The sequence below is a fragment of the Pyrus communis genome, chromosome 11, assembly GCF_963583255.1.
Source record: "Pyrus communis chromosome 11, drPyrComm1.1, whole genome shotgun sequence".
NCBI classification, from domain to species: domain Eukaryota; kingdom Viridiplantae; phylum Streptophyta; class Magnoliopsida; order Rosales; family Rosaceae; genus Pyrus; species Pyrus communis.
In genome coordinates, this window is record NC_084813.1 from 7,280,895 (window position 1) to 7,307,194 (window position 26,300).

General features: G+C 36.2%; 3 protein-coding genes across 3 annotated transcripts; all 3 read right to left on the reverse strand.

Moving 5' to 3' along the window:
* Positions 1-297: 297 nt before the first annotated feature.
* On the reverse strand, positions 298-3,334 carry LOC137709459 (uncharacterized). The gene is made up of 9 exons (XM_068448546.1): positions 3,244-3,334; positions 2,887-2,998; positions 1,836-1,872; positions 1,660-1,729; positions 1,464-1,568; positions 1,136-1,286; positions 969-1,051; positions 728-821; positions 298-650 (listed from the first exon to the last, which is right to left on the reverse strand). The coding sequence occupies exons 1-9, from the start codon at positions 3,275-3,277 to the stop codon at positions 563-565; spliced, it is 774 nt and encodes a 257-aa protein (XP_068304647.1). The 5' UTR covers positions 3,278-3,334; the 3' UTR covers positions 298-562.
* Positions 3,335-14,409: 11,075 nt separating this feature from the next.
* LOC137708232 (cytochrome c oxidase subunit 5b-1, mitochondrial-like) lies at positions 14,410-18,561 on the reverse strand. Its single transcript, XM_068447266.1, has 6 exons — positions 18,270-18,561; positions 18,094-18,176; positions 17,781-17,831; positions 15,551-15,617; positions 15,332-15,411; positions 14,410-14,824 (listed from the first exon to the last, which is right to left on the reverse strand). Exons 1-6 carry the CDS (start codon positions 18,418-18,420, stop codon positions 14,771-14,773), a joined length of 486 nt encoding a protein of 161 aa, XP_068303367.1. The 5' UTR covers positions 18,421-18,561; the 3' UTR covers positions 14,410-14,770.
* Positions 18,562-20,457: 1,896 nt separating this feature from the next.
* LOC137708454 ((6-4)DNA photolyase) lies at positions 20,458-25,295 on the reverse strand. Its single transcript, XM_068447538.1, has 14 exons — positions 24,939-25,295; positions 24,767-24,838; positions 24,479-24,559; positions 24,165-24,344; positions 24,023-24,094; positions 23,589-23,675; positions 23,369-23,467; positions 23,199-23,282; positions 22,728-22,814; positions 22,532-22,603; positions 22,326-22,439; positions 21,798-21,885; positions 21,613-21,708; positions 20,458-21,172 (listed from the first exon to the last, which is right to left on the reverse strand). Exons 1-14 carry the CDS (start codon positions 25,239-25,241, stop codon positions 20,994-20,996), a joined length of 1,614 nt encoding a protein of 537 aa, XP_068303639.1. The 5' UTR covers positions 25,242-25,295; the 3' UTR covers positions 20,458-20,993.
* Positions 25,296-26,300: the final 1,005 nt, after the last annotated feature.

Genomic DNA, 26,300 nt, shown 5'->3' on the forward strand with positions numbered 1-26,300 from the left:
AGGTAGCTTTTTGTAATGGAGATGTGCTTAGCAAATGATCAAAATTCTTTTCAGTTATCATATAATTCCAAGCAGACATTGACTTGAGATGCAAACATGCAGTTACTCTTTTGTGAACTCAGGCAGACTTTTGCACCCACGATCGAATCCTCCTCCTCCTCTTAGTTTAAATGAATTTAGTGTAGAATATTGCTTGTATCTGGAAAAGTATGAACTCAGAAAATAGTAATAATTATATTACATTAACGAATACCAAAACAAGGGCGCAGACTAGCCGCGGAGCTTGGATACGGTTTCCTGATCGGAGATCCATGGATCACAGACGGTATCAATTCAACCACTACTCACTCTACTCCCCCCAAGTGGAATACAAAAAGCACACCCAAAACTTTATTTGTCGGAAACAACAGAACACAAAAGGGAATTAGAAAGGTCAGTCTAGCTATACCCATATACTCCATGCCCCATTTTGTACAACACCTACTTGTACATGTGCGTTTCTCACCCGTTATTGTTAGCTACGTACTACTTCCTCATTAGCTCCACGCAGAAACAGTCAGATTTACGAGCGATAACCATCAAGCCCCAGCCTTGCAGAAAGCCAACTGGAGACTTCATTCATCTCTTTGGGAATAGTGTAGTGACCGAGCCTGCAATGTCGAACCACATACTTAGAAAATTTGCTTAAATGGGTTTGAACAAAATGTATTGCTTGAGATATTTTTACCCTTCAAAGGGTTTGAACGAAAGGTATCGGAATCCTGCTGAAGTCAAGCAGTGGACTGATTTCTCTCCATAGTTGTAGGGCACTACATCATCACCTACAAAAAATATGTGATAGTTTCGCATACTATTGTTGATCTTCTGTGCAGCATAATGGCTTCTGGTGTGATGTATATTAAGTGACCTAGATACCGTTCAAATAAATGCAGACTGCAGTATTGGCAAAAAATTATATGGAGACATACTGCTTCCATGGCATTGCAAAATGGGTAATGATGCGGCACGCCTCAAAGCCTCATGTGACCCTTCTATTTTGTTCCGTAAGCTCCTGCACAAAGTTGCAAGCCCTTTAATTATTGGACATGTAAGTCTTTTGGTATTGATACTCGGATCAACACGTACAAAGTCATACCTCGCTCCTGGAAGCCAGCCACTTAGTCCAACAACTGCCCTCAGATTGAGAGGATATGGGTTCCCATTTCCGTACCTACCCGCAGCATAACAAGTTGCAGAGTAAAGGGCCATTGCAGCACCCATACTAAAGCCTCCAATACCGACTTTAACTGCCACAAGAAAACGTGATATACATTTAAGACATTCAGAAATGAAAATAATCAGCATAAATTCTGATTAATTTCTTGAAAACTTGTGCAGATTTTAAAGATGATGGTTTGTAACAAAGGGAGGAAAAAGAATCCCACAAATTTATTCATTTTAAAGTCGTGTAGAACTGAACGTACCATCAGCTGGCTCAGATGACAACAAGTTTGCAATATGCGCTGCTGAAGCATCTAAACTCTCCCAATCATCTGGACCATCGTCTGAAAGCTCTCCAACTGCGAACCCTGAAAAGGAATCACATAATTCAGAAGATTATTATCAACATATGAAGAAGTGCAAAGTATACTATTTCATCTAACCGAAGTATAATCTTACATGCAGTGCAAGCAAATCCACCGAGCATAGCCACAGGACGTTTAGGAGCAGTTGGGCAGATCCACTTAATCTGTTTCATAATTGTATGTTAGAAAGTTAATTTTCATACAGGTTGAACAAAGTTGTAACAGAACTACAAATTACTTAGAAATAGTTGGATACACATGTATGCTTACATTTGGAAGAGGTAGAGATTCCAACATTTGAGATGTGCTGCAGACAGAAGGAGTATAACATGAGACTTTTTAGGTCTTAGATTATTCATCACGCATGCAATTCAACGGCTGAAAATTAAAACTGAAATTGCAGGTGGAGCCTGTGCTGAACATGTTGAGAAAGCACCAACACAGGCAACGACACAAGCAACAAACCACAACTGTGGTAAAAAGTCCACAATTGTATCGAGGATAGAAGGAACCGAACCAGTTTATGTGTCGATTATGCAAGAATAATCCATACTTAGAAAGCATATTTGTAACCAATTAAGTGCATTTCTGGTTCCCCACTCGGAGAACAAAGTAAACTAGCGGCCCCCCAGTAATGACTTTGGCATATACTATTTCCCAAATCAAGGCTTATCAAATTAAGCTTGCCATCGATCAGATTAGAAGTGAAAGGGACAACTATCATATCATAAAATCTCACGGTGCTCCTCTCTTAATTGAATTTATTCGATTGATAATCTCACCAGAAAGATGCTGAAAAGATCTTTAATGGAACCCTCCTTTGTAAAATTATAGAATATGTACAGGTGTTGACATTCTTGAACACGTTTTCTTTTTCTCTTAAGCGAAAACCAAAAAGTCCATCCTTGCAGTGCAGGACATATAGTTGATACAAAAGGGAAGGAATGAAGAATTGTATCGACTGTGGATGATAAGTCAGGTTATAAACACCAAATTCAAAAAATCTGTCTTATGATAAAGTTATGGAAGACAAGTTTGGTGGTGTTATGACAAATCACGCTTGATACTCAAGTTCAATTATGACCTTAACTATTTAACTGAGGAATGTTGCTGCAAGCAGCTGAGTACGAAACATTATGCTATTCATATTGTCGTCTCTGATGCGATACAAGATTAGTCGGTTGAGGTTTTCTTTCCCTAATTAGATAGAGTAGGGCTTCAAGAGAAAGTCTTCCGGATACAGAACCACAGCAATGCATGATATATCACTCAGAAAATGGGCAAAGGAATACAAAAACAAAAAGAGTAAAAGCAAGAATACCTTGAACCGTTGTCCCCAAGTCCATGCAGCCAGACCATTGTTGCTTGATGCCTTCCTTTGGGCCTCACCACATGTGTCCTACCAAACTCAATTCTTCTAGCAGTTCTGCTACCTGAAATTTTTGTCAACATAAAGTGGCTACTCAGCGACTATACAAGTTTAAGATGCCTCAACTAACCAGAACAACCCTTTCCCCCCTCTGTAGAAATCAATAATAAGAACACAAAATTTAAGACAGCAAAAACCCGAAAATTGAGTTGCCTAATTGAATGAAATATAGTAATATCTATTATCTATATAGACTTGAACAAATTGAGACAATGAAAGTGCTAATGCTATGCTGGGCAAGAAACAAACCAGAAGACATGTTAGAATGCGTATAGCTCATCATTGCATGTTTTTTGGGTAAACTGCGCTAAACAGGCCACCTATTGCAACAAGCTAGAAGAAGGCACTGCAATATAGAAAACGAAGAATGGGAATGTGTATTTATAGGCAAATGGTTGCGGGGAAGAGTGAGAAAAATGGAATAGAACATGTGAGAATATGCATCATTCATCACTATTAAGACAAGTGTGCAATGCATACCAGCTACGCCAAAAACTGCCTCGAAACTGAAAAGGAGAAAAAGCAAAGCAAAGCATCAATGAAAAGGAGAGGTAAATAAAGGGACAAAAGTAGGAAGATAGCAGAGAGAATCCATGCCAAGGTTGAGCACATTCATCCATTCTTTAGAAAGAGAGAGAGCTCTTGCAACAAAGACAGACAGATAACATCCAGAGAGAGAGAGAGAGAGAGAGAGAGAGAGAGAGAGAGAGAGGAATCTATGCTTCTTGCTTGTGGGTAGCAGCCAGAAATAAAGCAAAAACCCAACAGCAACACCATAAACCGAAAAGAATATTGCTGAGAGAAAGAATAACACAAGTTTGTACAAGAAAAATATATTTTTTCCAATCATTAGTTAACGAATTTTTCATGATTGATTTGATGGATACCCATTAACCACAATTAAAATTTTTCTAGTGTTCCAGTTTTTTTTTTTTTTTTTTTTTCCATCTACATTCTAGTGCTCAGTTTCAAAATATGAAATAAACTAGTGAAAAATCTCACCTGTGGAAAAGAGCCAAGAAACTGACGAACTGGGTTCCATTCAGCCTCCAGGTGATCTCTCTCACTTGTATTCCTTTCCCCTTATAAAATTTATGTTCTTTTTTTTTTTATTGTATCTATACAATATTGATACGGAGATATATATATATATATATATATATATATATATATAATATTGGCATAAAATTGTATGTATGTATACACACACACTATGCTGTAATAACTTATATTTCCAAAAAGATTTGTGCATAGATTACCAAACTGGATTTGTTATATGAAAGAGACAAAGGGAAAAGTAAGTAAACGATCTCTCCTTCCATCACCTTTGCCAATTGCCAACTTTCTTACTTTCCACTACAATTGAACCCCCACCTTTTAAGAGTTTTTGTTCATATTCATTAGAGAAGACAACCAAAATCACTAGAATTTTTTTAGAGACGTTTCTAATTTATAATTTTATTACCACTGATATTACTATTAAGCTAAAATTAAAAAAGAAGTTGATGTTATTTAGTACTACAGTCTAGTGACACTATTTGATTGATAAGTCTTATGTTCAAATCTCATAAATGACGAGTTCGATACCAATTTATTCCACAATCCTTTGGTGAAAATATACTGTGTTATGTCAAAATGAGGAAGTGGGTCAGAAAGGTGCAAGGGTTAAAGAGAAAAACTTTCTCCAACAAAGCGATCCACCATTTGCTTCACATGATGTTTTTAATGTGTTATAATATGATGATGGACAACATAAGTATATGTCATAGACTTAAGGTAGTGTTAATTAGTTAACACACATATTTATATGTGGATTTGTAATGCCAGATTGAAGTGGAAAGAATTCACTTGTCTTGAATAATAAATAGGTCCAAAAACATATATAATTAAAAAAAAATTGCTTAGACCCTTACTGAAGTCCATCTTTCCTTGCATTTCCAAGGGACTAGCTAAACCACATTGCTTAGCTATTTTAACCTAAAATAACTAAAACCTTGCTCCAAGAGAGTAGTTATATTTCATCTTAAAATAGCTATGCGAATAGTTGCTAACTTGCATGATTTAGCTAAGAGGAGATATAGTTTAGCAAAACGTTAAACAGTTTTTATGCTAATAGCAAAATGTTAAACATTAAATAATGTTAAAACTCACCAGTTGCACTCTATCTTCTCTTTTTGGCCCATACCCTCCTACATTTGTATCACATCTCTAACATAAATAGGGCGCACTAATATCAGCAGTTTTCATCTCTATTAGGGCTAGTTTGGTATTACTGTGCTTTGAAAAAAGTTCTGCTGTGATGTAAGAATAAGCAGTTGTGAAATAAAGCAGCAAAGTGTTTGGTAAACTTTTTTGTAAAAGTGCTTTTGAAAAAAAAAACAAACAATATTATAGTGTTTGGTAAAATTTTATGTAAAACAGATGTGAAAAAAAGCCAGTTTTTCAAAGCTAGGTTTTGTAGCTTCTTGTTTTTGGCTTTTTTCATCCAAAACTGTGAAAAAAAAATTGAAGCTGAATGTTTACCAAACACAAAAACAGCTCCCACCTTTTTTTGATACCAGCTTTTTTCAAAATCATCTCAGTACCAAACCAGGCCTTAGAGAGATGATACAAATATGATAGGTAAAATGTGATACTTTTACATAATATTCGTAATAGCTAGTATTGTAAGATGCTAATTTAAACTGACTAGCGAAAACAATTTGCAATCAAAGACTAACTAAATCAAGAAAAATATAGCTATAATGCTCTTGGAGATGCTCTGGTAACACTTATGAAAAGAAAAATGACCAAGGACGTACATATAAGGAGCCAAACAATAAGTCCAAAGTTGAATACATCATGATCAAAATCAATGGTCTCTGAACTTATCCCCCTATTTCATGTTTACTCTTCAGCTAAGATCAAGATCATTTTTCAAAAGATTTCCTATATCATGAAATGTTTGTTGACTTAACTCTAAGATTGAAAATAATTTTTTAACCTCAGATAAAAAACCCAAAAACTGTTGTCACATCGTCGTTTATTTCCTTTGGCAACAAGCAAGTTAAAACCAGAAGTTTAATTAGGATTAACTCATATTCCAATACTTTAACCTCAAATGCTGTTATCCAAACAGAAGTTCTAACTTCTTTTTTTCATTTTTTATTTTTTTCGCTTCTCCTTCTGTTATCCAAATTATTTTGTAGTTGGTCACTCAGAAAGTGGCCCAGGAATAAATCCTGGTTTCAATGTGATAAATTTGATAAAAAGAAGAAGCACCAATTACTTACTAAGAGGCTCCATAGAGAATTAGGTTAGGGTCCAAAGCACATTATGCACCACTAAGTTGCAGCATCCATGCAGCATGGTGATGTGTATGAAGGTTTCTTTTAACTTTCTCTCCTTTAAATTGTTTTTTCTTTCTTTAACGTTGTGAATATTTTCCGCAAATTTGATAACTAGAACATTTTAGGTTCAGCATAGATTAATGTACAATTTACATAGCAAGAGAAATCACAAATAGGAAAAACATAATACTTTAGTGTCAATTGTTTATGCATGCATGCAATTGTAGAGTTTTAAATAAACTTAATTTGGATTCATTAAAGTTTTTGTATCGCCCAATTGTTCACAAAATTTAAACTCTGATACCAAATTATCATTAGCACATCTATCAAATTGTTGAGAGTTATGAACGTACAAGATAATTTGTAGGAATGATTTTCTTTTATATTAAAACAGTTGACCACACATCTCTGGAAATACTACTAATTAACATGGCAAACAGCCGTAGGAAAATGGCAGCATCTAAAAACTTTGCGAGGTCAACATGCATTAGGACAAGTTTTCCCTACTTTATGGAAATAATTTTAGATTAGCAGCACAACTTTTTTCCTTGTCAACTCTTTCCTTTTCCCACACTCCCATAGAGGAAGAATCATTGTCGATTAGACAACTGGGTTTATACTAACTACAGATTTGTTTAAAATAGACAACAATATGCTGTTGGCACTTGTGATCTGTTATTGGAGTTTATTTAATTCGGTTCATTATAGATTTATTGAAGGCTGCAAATGGTTTAAATTGCCACTTTTGAAATTTTGGACAAAGTATCCTACTAAAATATGTGTATAAAATTTGGAGAGGCAGCAACTTTCGAACTTTTAGAAACCAATGCAGCTCACAAGTTACTATGATTGCTTGTTTCATTTGCAAGGCTGGATTGCACAAACAAAAGTCTAATCTACGAGAGGGACATCCAGGGTTCTTGAGGAACATATCAACTTAGCTATATGTTGATGGATAAAAAATTTAAGCATTAAGTATATCTAGGCAAGAAGCAGGTTCTCCTCTATTGACTAGACATTTATGAATTGTGAACCATACCATTTCTTTAAAGTATTACTTTGTTTTCGAAACATAGTTAAATAATTATCGTTTTTTTCGTGACATATAGAAGATGTCCTAAGTTCTAATCTCGTGAATGAAAATTTGTTTTGTTGAATAAATAAATAAATATGTATATAATTGGTTTAGTGAAAAACTATTAAAACAAACTCCGACAACCTTAGAGGTATATAGAATTTGATGGAGTTTCATAGAGTTATATGAAAATATGAATTTTGAGAAAGTTTATTTTACTTCCATATAATTCATGTGAATTTTAATTGAATCCTACATGAATTTTAATAAGTTTATGAGACGTTTATCATAGATTTTAATAGATTTATGCAGTTATACTGTCATGAATATTTTAATGGCCAATTTATTAATATGCTTTTCTATTTGCAAATGTTTATTATTTGAAAAGCTGATTATGACCGTGGCAAGGTGACTTTTATGTTGGGAATTTGATCATGACTCTAAATCTTTAGGCCGGCTATTTTGTTCTTACTGATATAGAAAAGTTTCCAATGTAAAGAGTTATACATGGTCTTTATTTGAGAAGGATTATCAGTTTCATACATGCGTGAATTCTCATAGACGAATCACATAGATTGTTTGTACTGTGCTCTCACATAAGATATTGGTTAAGCATTGAGCTTTTGACAGAGAGAAGGATCGCTATCGACAACGATTTCAAGTTCATCGATTACAGGTATGTTTTCTATCTTATTTGAATCACAATGTTAGATTTAGAGCTGTCGTAGATTTTAAGAAGAAATATGGTAAATATACTTCATTACTTTAGTCATCCTCTAGCGTTACAATATTTAGGTACATATTCCTTATTATACAAGGAATGCAATTACAAGGGTACTGAAATTAAATATAAAGATTACAAATTCTAATCCTACCTAAAATATGACTCCTAGAATATTCACAATTAAGACTCAAATCAACATTCTCCCTCAAGTTGGTGCATAGATATTATACATGCTCAACTTGATAATTGAGTCTTGGAAAACTTTATTACTTACTCCATGAGTAAGAACATCAGCCAACTGCTCTTCTGAATTCACAAATGGTATAGATGTAATCTTCCTTTTATGGTTTTCCTTGACAAAATGTTGATTAACCTTCATATGTTTGTTCAGTCATATTCTACCAGATGATTTGCAATCTCCCTTGCAGATTTATTGTCACAATATAAAGTCATAGCCTCCTTAATTTGGTTCAAAACCAAGACATCTCAAAAGTTTACGTAACCAAAGAAGTTTCACATATTTTGTGTGCCATTCCTCTATACTTAGCTTCAGCAGATGACCTTGACACCACTTTCTGCTTCTTACAATGCGACATAACCTTGGCTCATTTTATGGGTTAAATTTGGCTCGAAAATAGGTTTTAACCCAAAACCTTTTTTTAACCCAATGATTGGAGAAGCTTTGGGTAAGTTTAAAACTTAAATTTTGAATTTTAATCCAACCATTAGAGTTGGTCTTAGTGGAAACATATCGTTATGTCAAAAACAGGGAGTTCAGAAAGATGCAATGGATTAAAGAGAGAAACCTTATCCAACAAGGCAATTTACCATTTGCTTCACATGATGTTTTTGACGTGTTACAATATGAGTAAACGATAAATTATATGTCATAGACTTAAAGTAGTGTAATGTAATACCAGATTGAAGTGGAGACAACTCACTTACCTTGAAAAATAGGTCCAAAAGCATAATTTAGAAAAATTAATTACTTAGGCCCTTAGTGAAGTCTAATCGATGAGGGACGTCCAGGTTTCTTGAGGAACTTCAGCCTAGCTATAAGTTAATGGATAAAAAAGTTTAAGCATCAAGTATATCTAGGCAAGAAGCAGGTTCTCCGCTATTGACTGGACATGTACGAATTGTGAACCATACCATTTATTTAAAGTATTACTTTGTTTTCTAAACATAGTTAAATATGTCAATTATCGTTAGCTTTGGCGGCATATAGAAGAGGTCCTAAGTTCTAATGAATGAGAATTTGTCGTTGAATAAATAAATAAATATATTTGTATATAATTTGGTTTAGTGAAAAATTACTAAAACAAACTTCAACAACCTTAAGGGGTGTATCATATGTAGAATTTGATGGAGTTTCATAGAATTATATGAAGACATGAATTTAAGAGAGTTTGCTTGACTACCATAGAATTTATGTGAATTTTAATTGAATGCTGCGTGGATTTTAATGAAGTTTGTGAGACTTTTATCATGGATTTTAATAGAATTATGCTGATTTTTATGGTATTTTAATGACCAATTTATTAATGAATTCAAATTTTTATTATTTGAAAAGGTGATTAAGGTGACTTGTATGTTAGAATTTGATCATGAATCCAAGTCTTTAGGCCGGTTATTTAGTCCTTATTTTGAGAAGGATTATCAGTTTCATACATACATGGATTCTAATAGAAGAATCACATGAATTGTTTGTACTGTGCTCTCACAAAAGATACCGGTATCGACTACGGCTTCAAAGTTCATCGATCTCTATAGGTATGTTTTCATTCTTCTTCGAATTACAAGGTTTAGATTTAGAGCTGTCGTAGTGCTCTTATCGTGCTCTTATAGCGTTTTCATAGTGCGCTCTTTCTGTAGTGCTCTTATAGAGCCCTTTTAGTGTGCGTTAAGTGTTGTGATTTATTAACTTACCTTTGATCTTTGAGGGTTTAAACATGTTCTTACATTTTATTGACTCTATAAAAGTTTATTTTGAATGCATCTGAATTTGAAAGTCTATAAAAATTCATCAAACTCCATATACAATACACATCGTGTAATAAGACGCTTGTAATTTATATAGCACTCATGATAACATGAACGTCGAATGTTACTGATAATACACTATTATCACTACATGTTATTCAATGACAATAGCAATACTTGTTAGTGAGTCACAATACAAGAAAAAAATTTGGGCCACGGCACATAAAAAATTTGTGGCATAAGAAGGATTTTTATCTTTCGTTTAGGTCGGCCTCCTTGTAAATGAGCGTGAAGTTTTATTCTTATATGAAATGATCGTTATATTAATTGATTCATATGGACTGGTAAGTTTCAAAACTAGTAAAAAAAATGCTTGCGTAACAAAACTTTAGATGACGAAGCATATTTCGTCCAAAAAGACTTCGCTTGACAAATTAAGACTTCGTCGTGCCAAATGACGAAGTAATAAGGTTATTTTAATGTTTGTTTAGTGATATTTTCTGTTCTAATATTATTATGTCTTAATTGTCAGCTCTACTCCTTTGTCTCGTTTTCTCTAGAAAGTTCCAGAAACCTCCATCCACAGACCACCAAATAGAAGCCTCTCTTCAAATTCTATGGGGTTTTGCTCCTAGTTTGGTGCTAGGTTAATTTTATCTGACCCCCGCTGTTCTTGTAAACTAGGTTGCACAGACACTCCGAAATCCTAAAGTGTGGAGTGCGACACTCCAAAATCCTGAAAACACGGAGTGTCGGACACTCTACCGCGTCCACGACACGGGTTGGACATGGTCAAGACACGGTCAAGACACTAGTCAAGATATGGCAGGAGCATTTTCGTAAATTTGAAAAATATTTTGAGTCAATTTTGGAAACATTGAAACATGTGGGCAATTTGGAAAACCAAAAACTAAAGCCTAAAAGCAACCCGACCTAACCTAACTTCAATCCTTGTGTTGTTTTAATTATTATGTTTGTGGTTATGTTAGTTATTATGTATAATGAATGAATTTGATGAACACGATTATTTCGTTATATTATTATTTTTATTATTTTTTTAATATATGCAATATCTACTATACATTCATTATATTTTAATCGTCGTATCTTAGCCGTCTCCGTGTCTTATTTTCTAAGATTTGCCATGTTCCTATATCGTCGTGTCACGTGTCTTCATATCCGTATCCGTGTCTATGAATCTAAGTTGTAAGGTTTTGTGTTTTCCCTGGTAGAGACCGTGTATTTACTTTGTAAAACTCGTGTTCCGAACAAAAAGAATGGAAGAACAATAAAAATCCCATTTTGGCTACAGTTGAGCAGGATTCCTGCTTATAAACTCTATGTGTGTGTGTGTGTGTAGGAAACCTTTAAGAGAAGGGATCCCCTTTTTTTTTTTTTTTTTTATAAAAATGGGGATTAGTTGTAAGGTCCACACCACATCGAACTTTAACAATCTGAACTGTTTATTTTTCAAGTTGCACCTCATAGATCATTCTTACAAAATATTAGCCACATCGAAAATGTTTAAGACATCTAATTGAGTTCAAAGAAATTAACGAATACTTTGGTATATAAGAAACAATGAAATTTTATCTTGATAATTAAATAGGCAAATGATTTCGGATTCAATTGAATTTTTTCAAAGATGATCTATGAATCGAGACTTACAAAATAGACGGTTCGGATCGTTAAAGTTCGATGTAGAACGAGCCCCACATCTAATCCTTTAAAAAAAAAAAAAAAAGCAAATAGAGATCTCTTTGCATAAAGCACCTGTGTGTGTGTGTGTGTGTGTTACTCTATTGTAAACTTAGGGACGGGCGGCTACAGTTAAAATGGATGGGTGGGGGGGGGGGGGGGGGGGGGGGGGGGGGGATGGATTTGGTTTTAATACGAAATTGCCATTTCTTTTATGTAAACATGGGCTATGGTGTGAGTTCCTGAGTTTGGGACCTACGTGGGTTGTAGTGTGAATTTGTGGGTTTGGCCTTGTGTTTTTTTGTTAGACTAATGTATTTGCCCATTTAGGCTCCTTACTAGGTCTGTCACAATTAGTTGTAACTCATTTAAATATTTTTGGTTTTTTTTTTTTAGGGTTAACGGTTTTATTAGTGGGGCAAGTTTATTTTCAAAAAATACATAGTGAGTTGAATGCCATATTATGTAACCTTATTTGTTTTTGTATTGTTGTTGAAAACAAATGTATTTCTTTTTTAATATTGCTTTAGTTTCATTTTGAGGATAAAATAAACAAGATTTTTTTTATTCATTTTCTTGCACAAATATATGGTATTAAAACTTTTATTATATATATTTTTATTTATATGACAAATTTCTCAATCTGTTGTTGCGCGCGGGCATAATGCTTGTGTATTCTACACTTTTCCTAGATCACTGTTTTTAAGTGGATCTAAAACTTTAGACCCAGTTGACGAGTCTGCGCTCATATATGGCTTTCAAATTCCACATGATTAGTTGATTCATAGAATCAAGATCGGTAATATTATTTTCTTCCATGAGTGTTATCCGCAAAATCACTACTCTTAAACTTGATTACTAAGCGTTTTGGTGGCCGAGCCATCAACACTCAGGAAAGGTATGTATCATATGATTGTGGGCTTGTGATGTCAAAAGATATGCATTAACCGTTGAGAGTTGCTTTCTTGCGTTTGGAGACATTTAAAGCTTAATATGTGGATAACATATATTGAATGACAATCAAGCTATTAAAAGTAAGTAAACATATTACCCTAATTACAAGTCAACTCGCAACAATTACTTTATTGGGTCACGCATTCGAATAAAAAATATTCTTACTTGTCCTTGGTGTAATTATGGAACCATTTGAATATAAGTCGTAATTTTTTTAATACATTCGATATTATCTTAAGTACTAAAGGATAGGGGAGTGGGCTGAATCTCACAATGAGCTAGTCATAATAATTTGGTTCAAATTCGTTTTTGGCAAAAATTAAATCTAAAACATCTCACTTACAAGTGAAGAGGAATACTAAGTGGCATATATAAATTGTAATTTGTTCTATTAAATCTCCGACATGGGATTTTCAACATGCTCCATCATGTGAGATCTTATTTTAGTGGGTCACACATGAAGCGAACCACATTGGAAGAGAAGGACAAGCATGTTAATATTAGAACTTGGAACAGACCTAGTAATGGGGATCGAAAAGAATACTGACCTAGTATTCAGTCCCAAAACAAGACCTACTTTGATAGTAGGTTAAAAACAGGCTGAATGGTCCAATACCGATATCGTCCTCAACTTAACCACTTGTAGCCCATGGGATGTGGAATTTTAACCTTAAAACCTCTGATAATTAAGTATGAAACCATTTGTATATAAATCGTAATTTGTTTTGTTAAATCTCCGGTGTGGGATTACCAACATAAATATCAAAATAAGCCAACCACAGAACATAGCATTCTTACATATGCATATGTAAGACTAGGGTGGATTCTACTCGTTCAGTATGCTTCTTGGCTATAATTTACTCAACCTGTTGATCAAAAGCATTGAGTGTCTACACACTTTGACGAGCAGCTCAATGTACGATTTTGGGTGGTCAGCGTTCAACGGAAACAAATAGTTCTCGATTTAGTACCTCGTATACATTTCCATGGTTTGCCTGCAGATATGAAATCAGAGCTTTGACCAGTACCTCGTCATCACAGTAAGCCACAACCTCGTGATTGAAACGAACCACGGAGTCCTTCAGTAGTTCATCCTTCCTCTGCTTGTCTGGAAACAAGTGTGTTATTGGTTTCTTGCCATACAATGGACTCATGAACTGAGAGATAAATAACTTGCTCTTGCTGAGTGGATCAAAAGATTCAATAGTCCAGGGACTCAGCCTCCGGACCACTTTCGAGCTGCACCTGCCACGGTCAATACATTATCATCCCATAAATAAACATATTGTATTGACATGCTCTGCAGGTCCCCTCCCCCTTCACCTGAGTACGCCTTGATTTCTTACAGTTGACGACAATGACGGACCATCCTCAAAAGGAACCCGCAACTCAATCCCAAAACCTTATTTTGTTGAAGGGGATGCTTCTTGCGTTCTGTACTCCAATGGTCACCCCTAAGCTCGTGACAATGACCATAAACCTCGACAATAACACGACAAGGAGGCAGTTGGTTCGGAGGGTTTGGCCATGGCTTCCCCGAGAGCTTGCAGGCACTCTCCAACGTTGGACTCTCATATATGAGAGTGCTGCAACTACACATCCTTCTTATATGAATTCAAGAGATTTTTCAGTATGCTCGAAACATCAGCATATACGTCATGTCAATCAATTATAAGGCTCTGCATTTTGACAATTTTTATTTGATTAATTTTCTCTTGAACCAATCAATTTTGGTTCAAGAAAGAACAAGCAATACCCATCAATTATTTTGGAAAATGCGTAGAAGGGCGTCCTTACAAGAGGATCGATAGTGTTCCCAAAAGTTGGTGTTCCCTGTGTCTAAATTATCACAGAGGTTCTATCTCAAATGTTGCAAAAGCAACAGCCACAAATTACAAAACTAAACATCAATCAACCAGACAAAAACAGAAGGCTTCCAATTTTGAAAGTCAAAACTGCAGCGTATACTGGATATCGTATCTCCATCTCCCCCTGAATTTGGGTCAATTCAAATCAGTGATGGTCATCGGAATGGTCTGGAGATCCACCGGGTCCAACAACTTCAAGCTGTGAAGTATCAGATGAAATAAATTAGATCAATTCTGCATAACTTGAAGCAAATAAGCAGCTCTGCATGAACAACGAAAAATGATGTAAGAACATTATGATTCCCTATAGGATTTGATTGGAAGTATTTCACGCATAACCTGCGTTGCATGGAACTGATTGACTCTACCATCGTTAGCATTTCAATAACAAAGGTTGTGGAACAAAACACTACCAGTTGTTCCAACCATGGTAGGTATGAACCTATGAAGCTCAGCTTATAGATGCCCCTGAGCTCAAACACTCTTCTATTTCTAGAGCTACCATCTCGATGACATCACACTATGTGGAGTTGCAGTCCACCGACCCATCTCACACGTGCACGTGTCTTCATGTCGACCCACATGCCGTTGGATCATAATCCATGTAACAACGTAAAAGTCCATATCTGGATTTAGATTTGTTTCCATCCGGTCCAGATCAGGGAGAAGAAAAAAATTATCTCATCAAGTTTAAGCCTCCACTTACCACAAAGTATTGTGTGCACACTGGACATTCATGCGGCTTGCCTTTCTCCAGCCAAAACCACACAACATCATGCTCATCCTCTGCAATTAAAATACCGACAAAAAAAGAAACATCAAACTGATAGCAACATAATCCAAAAGATTTTTTTTACAAGATTCAGTGAGCAAGAATACATATGCACACAGGGAGAAGAGAAACAATGAAGATAGAAGTACCCACCGCCTTCACCACCAGGGCATCCAACTATTCTCTTGTTGTAATAGGACTTGACAACCGCAGGTTCTTCCTAAAAGCCAAAAATACATAAGTTGCAATTTCATCTCTCTTTCCCCACTTTTATAATAAAATTAGAGACAAGTATACACATCAAAACATTTGTGGCAAAATCAAGAGTAAAGTAATCCTTCTCCCTCCCTTAAAGAAGGTTAAGAACATATAAATTGCAACCTAACGATAAGGATAGAAACTGATTTAGTTCAGTTTCCCGCCACCAAAAATCAAATCCAGATTCGTTTCCATTTTTCTTGAGAGACAAACAATTCTCATTATTCCACCATAAAATCAAATATATGAAAACAATTAGTACTCTTTTCTCTTCCAGTCCATGCCCGATAGACTCAAATTGAGCATTGCTCTGTAAAGAGCCAAACTGGGACAAATTAGGGACATTTACAAAAATTAAGAAAGAGTGGTACCAAACAGTGCTTACATTATGTAATTATACAAAGTATGTGTTCATTTAATTTATCTGAAAAGAAAATTGTGATGGTGCTCAACTATATGTTTTACAAAAACAGTACGTGTCTATACTCCAAAACTAGTTCAACACCCCCTCGCCCTTTCTCTCCCTCCCTCCCTCTCTCTTCAGAACAAAAAGAAAAAAAAAAAAAAAAGAACAAAACACAAATTAGCACAACAACAATCAATATCACACTTAAAAGGGCTGCATGAACTTTAACCAAATAGCAACCTTACCAAAACCAAACAATCATTTTATTTTATTTTATTTTGGTATTCTAAAGTTGTCAGGACTTGAACCTCCCACACAAATTTGAAATAACCTATTGCATAATCCTGGATTATTCATTTGCATGGCTTCTGGAAACCAGACTCAATCAGTCCAGTCCAGTCCAAACCCATTACCAAGAAACAGCTTGGTCTATAGCTACAAAACCAGAATTAAAGTAGAATGACTTCTATACTTACTTCAAAAATATGATTTTGATATGTGCCTCAGATTGTAGATGTTTGGACTTTGAACCGAAGCCCTATTGGTTGGTCCATTTAAGCCACTACCACATTTGATGCTTTGAGGTTTCAGTTTTTAACTTTTTATATTATCTCCTTAGTTCAACCCAGAACAATGTACATGTAAATAATTTATTATTTACAAAAGTAAAAATCTTAATATGCGGAGACAAGTCCAATTAGGAATTATGAAAATTAACACTAACAGGTATGCATATCTTTTTATTTAATAAAAGAATATGCTTAAATAGAAGAACTGAAACTATTTTATAAAAGTCAAGGTTCTAAAAGGCGCTAGGTGCTAATTAGGTGGCGGGTAGGGGACTACACGGGCGCCAAGGCGGTTTTTTTTTTATATTTTAATTAAATTTATTATATAACTTACAAATAAGTTTTTACTTAAATTTAAAAAACTATACATAATTGTATTGAGAAACATAAATTGCAAAATAGAATGAAATATAAATTATAAAGTACAAGAACATAGTAAAAAGTAAAAAAATGGGGAACAAGCACATAATGAGTTTTCATCCATGTATCCAACAAGTATCTTACAATTTATTGAAAACATAAAATGCAAAATGGAAGTTATCTATTTTCTTTGTAAGTGAGAGTCGCGACCCAAAGCCATTTTCTTAAATAAATAAAAAAAAAGCAAAAAAAGTCACAAGACCACCCAGACAGCCTAGGCATTACCTAGGTCTGCCTAGCCCGCTTATGTCAACCTAGGCGGCTAGGCAGGGTGCTGTGCAAGTCGAGGTGGCCTTTTTTATTTTTAAAACGCCTAGAGATTAATCGGGACGGTGGCCAGCCGTCTAGCGCCTAGGCAAGGACTTCTGGAACACTGATAAAAGTAAAGTACCTAGCTTTTCCAATTTCACAATGTATTACACCCAACAATTGGGTGCAAATGTGACCAAAATGCCAGTTATGCTCAATTGGGTGCAGATGTTTAAATTTTAATTAGATTCTGCTACTGTGAAATCCAATTGTGTTTAAAAAAATGCATTTCAAGTACGTGTGAAGCACAGAACCCAAAACGAAATTCCTAAAGCAATTTACAGGAATAATCCGTTTCCAGTTCCACATGATATATTTCTAGCTGACCGTCATATAGCATATAGCAGAAGGCTCCACAAATCAAGTGACAGATAACTTTTGAAACCGTTACGCAATCTAAATTTCACGAGATAGCACTGACCTTTGTGCCAAAAGGACCAACAGGATAGTTGATTTCGAGAACATCCCTTCCCTGGGGAAAAAGATCAAGAAAATGCATCAAACTTCTAGAACCCAAAATAAACGATCGCGTATTGGTTAATGAAAATGACACAGAAAAGTGTAAATCGTCAATCAGATTTCAACTAGTTAAGTTAATACCAAAGAAATAGGTACAATTTGTCACTTCCCTCACTAACTCATTTTTTCCTACATTTTCTCAGCAGTCAAACAGTCTCCTCAGGAAAAAAATAAAAAATTATCAAAATCATACATTAATTAAAAAAAAGTGTTACCTCAAGCTCAGCTTCAAGCTCCTCTCGCTCGTGGCCAGTGGCAATGGGCATAACGTCCTCAACCTTCTTCACACCAGTCGTCGCTGCAACAAAACACTCAAATCAAAATCCCGCTCATCGGACAAAGATCTGAGAGGACAAACAAGGGTTTGCAATGAGGAAGAAGAAGTGCTTACCAGCTTCGGCAGTGGTGCTGAAGTAGCTAGGAAGGAGAGGAAGGGGCTTGTGGAGGAGAGACCGGGCGGGTCCAGCAGCCGATCGGCATGGAGCGGCGGCGGCTAGGGTTAGGGTTTTGAGCTGAGAGGAAGAGAGCAGTCTCCGCCACATGGTTCTGATTGTTGTGGTGGTGAGTGTGTTTTGATGTCAGGCCACCCCTTTGGTGTTGGAGACGAAGAGATTGGATCTCTTGATCTCCTTTTGTGATAATTTTCTGTTTGTTTCTCGAGAAAATGGGGATTTGTTTAGGGGTGGGAAAATGGTGGGAGGCTAGGTGGGAGGAGTCCAACGGGTCTGCGGGTTTGTCCGGGAGAAAGGATGATGGAGCCGGGTCTATACGGGTAAGGATTCACCTCGCGCGTGGGAAAGTTGGTGTGCACGTGCTGGAATTTGCCAATTTGGGATGGGATGTTTACGGTCCTGTCATTTTTACTTTCGGTAAAATGGACTATTGGTTAGGTTTCCAATGAAGATTGTTTAGCCATTTCTTCCCAATTGAAAGAAACTTGGGTAGAGCAGTTGGACCCAACGCAAAGATGAGCATTTTTAGACATAAAGAGCCTTATTATATTTAGATATCATTTGACCTTATGTAAGTACAACTTTCAATGCATATAATCTCATCTTTTGTGAAAGTAGCTTGACTAACTCGTTTAGGATTGTAAACTGGCTCAAAAACACTTCGAGCTCGCACTAGGTTTAGCTCGTGGTTGGCAGTGACCAGCTCGAAATTTTTTTACCAGCTCAAAATAAGCTTGAACTCGGCTCGATCATTCAAGCTTGACATGTAATAATAAGTTAAAAAATACATGTCATCAACTGTACTCTTGATTAAATGTGTTATAAGAATAATATTTTTCCTATTTCTTGTCTAATTCGTATTTAGAGACACAAATTCAACTAATTCAATTAACAAAACAAAAAGATAAACCTAGAAATGGCAGTTTAATAAGGTTTCTTCTTTTCTGTGGAATGTGGTGAAAATATTCAAATGAGACTTTTAAATCGTGGCTTAAATCACATACAGAATTTGAAAAACCAAAGCTCATTGCAGAATTGTTCATTTCTGTTGGTATCTACTTCAAAACTTTGTAGAGGTAAGATATTGCCATACGTTTATTTTATGCAAGATGTTTCCTTGTATGAAGATAAGGTGTTGAAATATTGATTTTGAAACATTGTATCCTCCAGTTTTCTTTTACTTCTAAAGAAACCACGTGGGATGACCTAACCTGCTATCGGGTTCTACTTCAAGTAGCATGTTTGAAAATTTTGTGTGTGCGTTGTTTATGTTATAAATTTTAGTATACGCCCACACAGAATGTGTGTATAAAATTTTTTATTTTTTCTTTTAAAATTGAAGAAGAGAGAAAGAAAGTGAGAGAGAACGTAGGAATTGATAGTAGACTAAATAATAGTTTCACCCTTTTTTGGTTAATAAAGAAAGTTCTATTAATATGTAGTTTAAATTCTTTTACTAACATGCACTACCAAGGGGTAAAACATTTACGCAATCAAACCAACTTAGTATTAAAATAGCTCGAAACAGCTCGAGCTCGGTATCAAGCTTGAAAATTTTAAGCGAGCTCAACTCGTATAAAAAGCATGCCAAGCCTAGCTCAAGCTGGGGAAAAATTACACAAGCCAAATTTGAGCACAATGACATTCAATTTCCGCGCTGGCTCATTTACAACCCTAAACTTTTGAAAACCTACCAAATTTAAGTAGAATCTTGTTAGCAAGCGTCCGTATCATCAAACTCAAAAGAGGCATGAGAAATGTGGGGTTGGGTGAGATTAAATACAAGGGATCCGTTTTTTCTACGAGGGGGGTCGGACTACCTACGTAGCTCGAGCGTCCAAACCCAAAAAACTTTACTAATAAGTAAGAGAATCATTATTAGCACTCTAAAAATCTTATTTTGCACTTAAAATTTGTTTATAAATAGAAAAAAAAAATGGAAAAACCCACTTTTGAAGGATGTAAAATGAGATTTTGAGTGCTAATAACAGTTTTTATAAGTAAATATATACGATTATGAACTATTGTAAGAGCAACACATATTGAAACATGCAGATGGCAATCGTACATCTTTTAGGCCCCATCTGCATGTTTCGACATGGCTCGAGCCTCAGACATCGAAACATGCAGATGGCAGTTGTAAATCTGTTAGGCTCCATTGTAAGAGCTACACTTATCAACGATTGACGACTGCACATCAGAAAATTAACTCGTGTGAAATTTGGTACATATTTCACATGCCAAAAGCATGGTAAAGAGAGAATTTATTTCACATCAACTTCTTGATTGTGTAACACAGAATGGGATGCCAGTCGAAACAAAAACTGACAAACTGAGCCCTTAAAGAGCTCCTAGTGGCGAGGCATGGCGGAGAAAAGGGTTAGGATTAGGAGTCATCAATCATTCGATGTATCGATGCTCTCCAATGTAACCAAACAGGGTCGAATGAAGAAGTCTGGCATGCACAACGGCAAACCATATTCACACGGTGCTGTGATGCCGGGATCGTTGAAAGAGGAGTCCTAGGATCAGAAATTTCACAACTGATACGGTTAGCACCAAATGTTGCTGCTTAAGTAGATAGTTTTATTCCTACAACTCATGCTATCACCGTCTTGCAATGCAAGGATTGCCATCAAATGATCAAAGATTCGATTTAGCCCTCAGCCAATTAGCTTTCTTTGCCGTTTATTTTTTACCTCGGGCTTTTCATCCTCCTCCAGTTTTCTCCTCAAGTTTCTTAAATCTTCTTCGCTCACCAAGCCAGTCAACTTCTGGTTCAATGCATATGCTTCAGCCATTCTCCTCTTGCACTCCTTGCTTGCAGAATCGTGAGCAACCACTGAAATACAAATAGGTGCAGAGTAAGAAAACAAAGAACTACAACGACATAAGCAATGAAGTTAGATAGAGATACTGTGTTTCTAAATTATTCAAACTTCAAAGCTCATCAGAGTCTTCCACGTTTTTAGGCCTCTAAAAACCCTCTGTATCGCCCCATGACCAAAAGAATAAAATCTTGTAAAAAAATTGCAACGCGGCATTCAACCATGGGTTGATTCCCCACATGACCAAAATTCGACAACTTTCATCCTCCAAATACTCCATAATAGTACTCATTTTGCATTCATTCTCACAAAGGAAAAAGGACAGGATTATTCAAACTACAACAGGTAAAAGTACAATCCATTCCATGAGTATATAGTTCAGACATAACCTGACATATTAATCTCCGGTTTAAGTACTGATCATACTGCAAAACAGAAGGTTAACAGAACTGACCTGGCTTTGGATAATCTCTTCCGATTATACACTTTGCCCTTTTCTGAATGCTTTCAGGAGCCGTCCATGGCTCATAAATGTACTCCTTCGGCATTTCTGGTAAATGAAAATTGGTTATACATTTCATGCAAGACAGTGTAGTCAGCATAGTGAATATGCAGGAAATGAGAGGAATGTAAACATACCTTTAAGTACGGGGAGAAAATGTCTAATGTAATCCCCATTTGGGTCGTACTTCTTTCCAAACGAGGTTGGAGAGTAGATGCGGTTATACTGGTCAGAATGGAAACAATTCAAATGAAAAAATCTTCATCAAAGGGTCACTAAACATCACTGCAAAACCATCAATATTCACAATAGAAAATCATGAATCCCAGCACCCAATCACACAAAGCTTACTTCGTTACACTATGTGAAAGATGGAATTGCATATAAACATTTATACATATATTCAAACCAAAACAACCTTTCACATTTAGTTTTAAGATGAATGCTCACCGTTAGAATCACAACTCATGTATCCAGAAAAGGTATCATCATTAGCACAGTGTTATATGTCTATGTTGAAATCAACAGTCATTGCCAATCATATATCAATCAAGTGCAAAATATAAAGAACCCATTTATATCTTAAAAGCTGAGATGTCACTCACTTCCCAACTTATATGCAACTCTATAAGAACTAGCAAATAATGGTGATAGATGCTTCACACCTGGTAGAAAAATGATGAGCATGATAGCCATAGCCAGTTTCCATTATTAATTGCCCAGTCTGAATCAATCAGAAGCCTCTCGAAAACATCACGGCCTTTTTCCCAGTGAACAAACTACAGCAGAAACAAATAGTATCAGAAATGAAATATACTATTAGGAAACTGAATAAAGGTTACTGGACGAGAAGAGTAATGGGAATCCTTACCAGATCACCCCGAGTCAAAAAACATGCAACAGAGTGTCGTGCTAGATGGTGCATCCAACCCCACTTACGGAGCTACAACAGATTACATACATGGACCAAATAGAATGCTAAATAAGAAGAAAAAGGCAATTTGAATACAAGGGGAATTAATATAATCATATCTAAGAAGACCGGTTCCACCATGCCACAGACCAACCTGGATCATGATGGCATCGATCCAAGGGAATCCTGTTCTAGCTTCCCTCCAAGCCAGCAGCAGTTCATCATCATCATTCCAAGGTATCTACAAGAATTATCAGTCGCCAAAGATATATTACATATACAGAAGCAAACAGATACTTCATCTTCATCGGTTTCATAAAGATAAAAAATCATCTCGTTTTATCAAGATATGTGATTAACTTTACTGCTGAAAAGTACAGTGCATTTGATAACTATAAAGAGATTTACAAGGTTTTATCACACAAACACATAATAAACCAGTGTTTCTAACAAAAACCCTATCGTTTAGATTTGTCGTTCTCTCTCAACATAATGTATCATTCACTCTCATGTATAAATGTCAGTTGTCTAAATAGTATCCTACTATATAAGGATAACGATTTCTGAACAATACAGAAAAGGAGTGAAGTTATAGAAGTAGATTGGATACCAACCATGAGTTTACCTGCTTGCATATTTTGTTTCCCCTCATCCGATCGAAATTAGGAGTGCCAAATGCAACCGTGTAGAAAAAGTCTCGCCATAATAACTAAAAGGGTTGAGACATTGTTTCAAATTTCTAAAGCTAGAACAAGGAATTCCAAGATACAATATAACTGGTTGAGGATGACTGACCTGTCCAGCAAGAGATACCGGTGGTGAAGTATGACTTTTTACATTTTTATATAAATCTTGAAGGCATATGTAGAAATATCTCGAAGAGAGACAACCAAACTTCCAAAGACCACAAAAAAAAAAAGGTGAAAACAATGTATCAAGCAGTAAGAAATACTGCCAAGACAGTTTATATTTCAAACAATTCAAAGAAATATAAAACGTGTTAATTCCAACTCACTTTCAAGTAAGGAGATAAAACAGTAGTTGCTGGGTTTATAAATGCTGATGGATCACCCTTAGGTTTTTCGAAATTCGCCACCCACTCCTACAACACCAATTAAGGAACAAAAAGACTCAGACACCAAAATTGACATCCTAACAAGTTGAATTCAGCTGCAGACCAATATTTACAATAAAATCACAAGAGTAGATAGGCATCCATGAACCAGGTAAAAATCATCAAAACCAAAGGGAAGAATGTTGGTTCATGATAGCCATCACGGAGAAGAATATGCACTACCAGAGTGTCAATAATTCATTGGCTGAACAGTGAGGAAATTGGTTCAGCCTAGCATACATGACTTGATGTATATAGTCGTTGCTAAGGACATATCACAGCAAGCCATGGATGTAAAGCCTAATAAATGTCCAAAAGAAAGTTCTGCATTGCACCTTCTTTTCAATTGATTCTCGTAACTTCTTCAAGGCTTCTGATTCACCACCTTTAAAGGGAGGATGTTCGTCCTGCACGAAAGTATTTCCTTAAGAAAAGGGGTGCTAACGACGTGCCATTGAAAAAATTACTCCTCCAAACCTGTTGTGTCTCTTCATAGCCAAGTTCTTCAACTGTTGGAACTTCTGAAATCTCACATCTTCCAAAACTCCCAATTGGAGGAAGTGAAGAAAGGGTAATAGAAAGAGGGGACGATGCCCATGAGGGATCCCCAGCAAGCTTCACAAATGATTGATAAGTCAAAGGTGGCCTGCCACCATTCTTCAAGGCACCAAATATATTTAACCAATCATCAGTACTTAAATTAAGAAAATCCAGACCCCTCAAAGAAGCATTTAAAAACACACTCAAATTCTGAATAACAAAAAGAATAACAAAATAATTCAGAAACTCACCCGTCGTATAATATCCGCCGGATTGAAGAGCGTATGACTTACGGGACTAAAAACCTCAATGCCTGCCGCAGATGCATACCCCTGTCAATACCAACAAAACAAAACCTCTTCCAGTTACCAGAACATCACTAATTAACATCATCTTAAAGTACCCCGTTCGAGATTTTAGCATACAATTGTGTAAGTTCACCATTTAACAAAAGATTCAAGCTTTTCTACAATCAATCATATAATTTTACACGGGTATTATAATATAATTTCCAAATACAAGAATCCAAACCTGCATACCTTAACTTTAACATCTACACCTTGATAATATGGTTCTGTATCGTACTCAAAGCAAAGCCTTTTCACATCCCACTGCTCAAAACGTAACCAAAACCAAAAACCCAAAAGTAAAAAATAAACTCAAAAAATTAGAAATTGTAGAGAGAGAGTGGGGGAAGAGAGAGTTAATTACCTCCTTCAGGCAACGATTGAGGACCTCGCTGGGTTCACCTTTGAGCACCAACAATCTGGACCCGAGCTTTTTGAGGTTCGAATCCAAATCCGAAAGGCTCTCGAGCAGGAACCGGATCCGATTCAGGCCGGCTTTCGATGACCCGGGTGAGAAAGCGTCCGGGTCGGGCTTCATGTAGTGCGGGTCGATCACGAATACCGGGTATAAAAAATCGGAGCCTTTGGAGGCGTACTCGAGGGCCGGGTTGTCGTGGATCCTGAGGCCCTTCCGGAACCACATTAGAGAACTTGACCCGGATGACATTGTCGGGTTCGGATAGAGAGAAGCTAGAGAAGGTCGGAGAGTTTAAACCGTCTGTGTGGTTGGCGCGCTTTAATGGTTGGTTGGAAGGAAGGCTTTACTTTTGGACACATTAGACCGGTCCACAAGATGCCACGTAACTTTTGTTAGAAAGCACCACGCGGATTAGTTCTAGGAATGCTCCTCCACGTAAATGCAAAGTGATCAAAGATGATCTACGACAAAAACATGGCAATTGACATTATAATTGTCGCAATGAAGCCATGTTTGCTCATAGGCGTGAGCAAGAGGTCGATATTCAGGTTCAGCACTAGAGCGGGCAACGGTTGGCTGCTTGTTTGGGCACCAGGTACAAGTTGATGGCGAGAAAGATTCGATAGCCAGATATAGAACGGCGAGTATTCAGACAATCCACCCAGTTGGCATCAGAATAATTAGACCATGAAGGAGAAAAAGACTTGAGGAGTCGTAGAGATATTGAAATCCATAGTATCTTTGATGTAGCAGAGAATCTCTTTGGCAGCATTCATGTGAGAAGCGTGAAGGAAGCTCGTATATTGGGCAACAACGACGACAACAAAAGAGATGTTAGGATGGATGAGAGTGAGATGGTGTAAAGAGCCAACTAACTCGCCATACAGTAGACGAGGCAAGAAGAGAGCAATCATTCGTAGAAGCTGGTTTGCAGGATACCATATCAAACTTTGGAAGATGATCATGAGTATACTTAAGCTGGTAGATGTTGAAACGAGTGGAGTCACCGGCAACTTGTAAGCTCAAAAAGTAGTTAAGAGGGTCAAAATCATTGATGTCAGATTACCAAAGAGTGCAGTAAGCGAGTGAGAAGGTCTGAAGAGCTACAAGTAATCACAATATCATCAATATAGAGTAGTAAACAAATGGTGAGTGGGACTGTGAGACCCTATATATTTGTTGATTATTATTACTATTTTAAAAGGATTTTTATTGAGTTTTTGTAAGTATTGCATATATGTTGTTATTTTATATATATATATATATATATATATATATATATTCATAGCTTACTATCTAGTTTTAGGT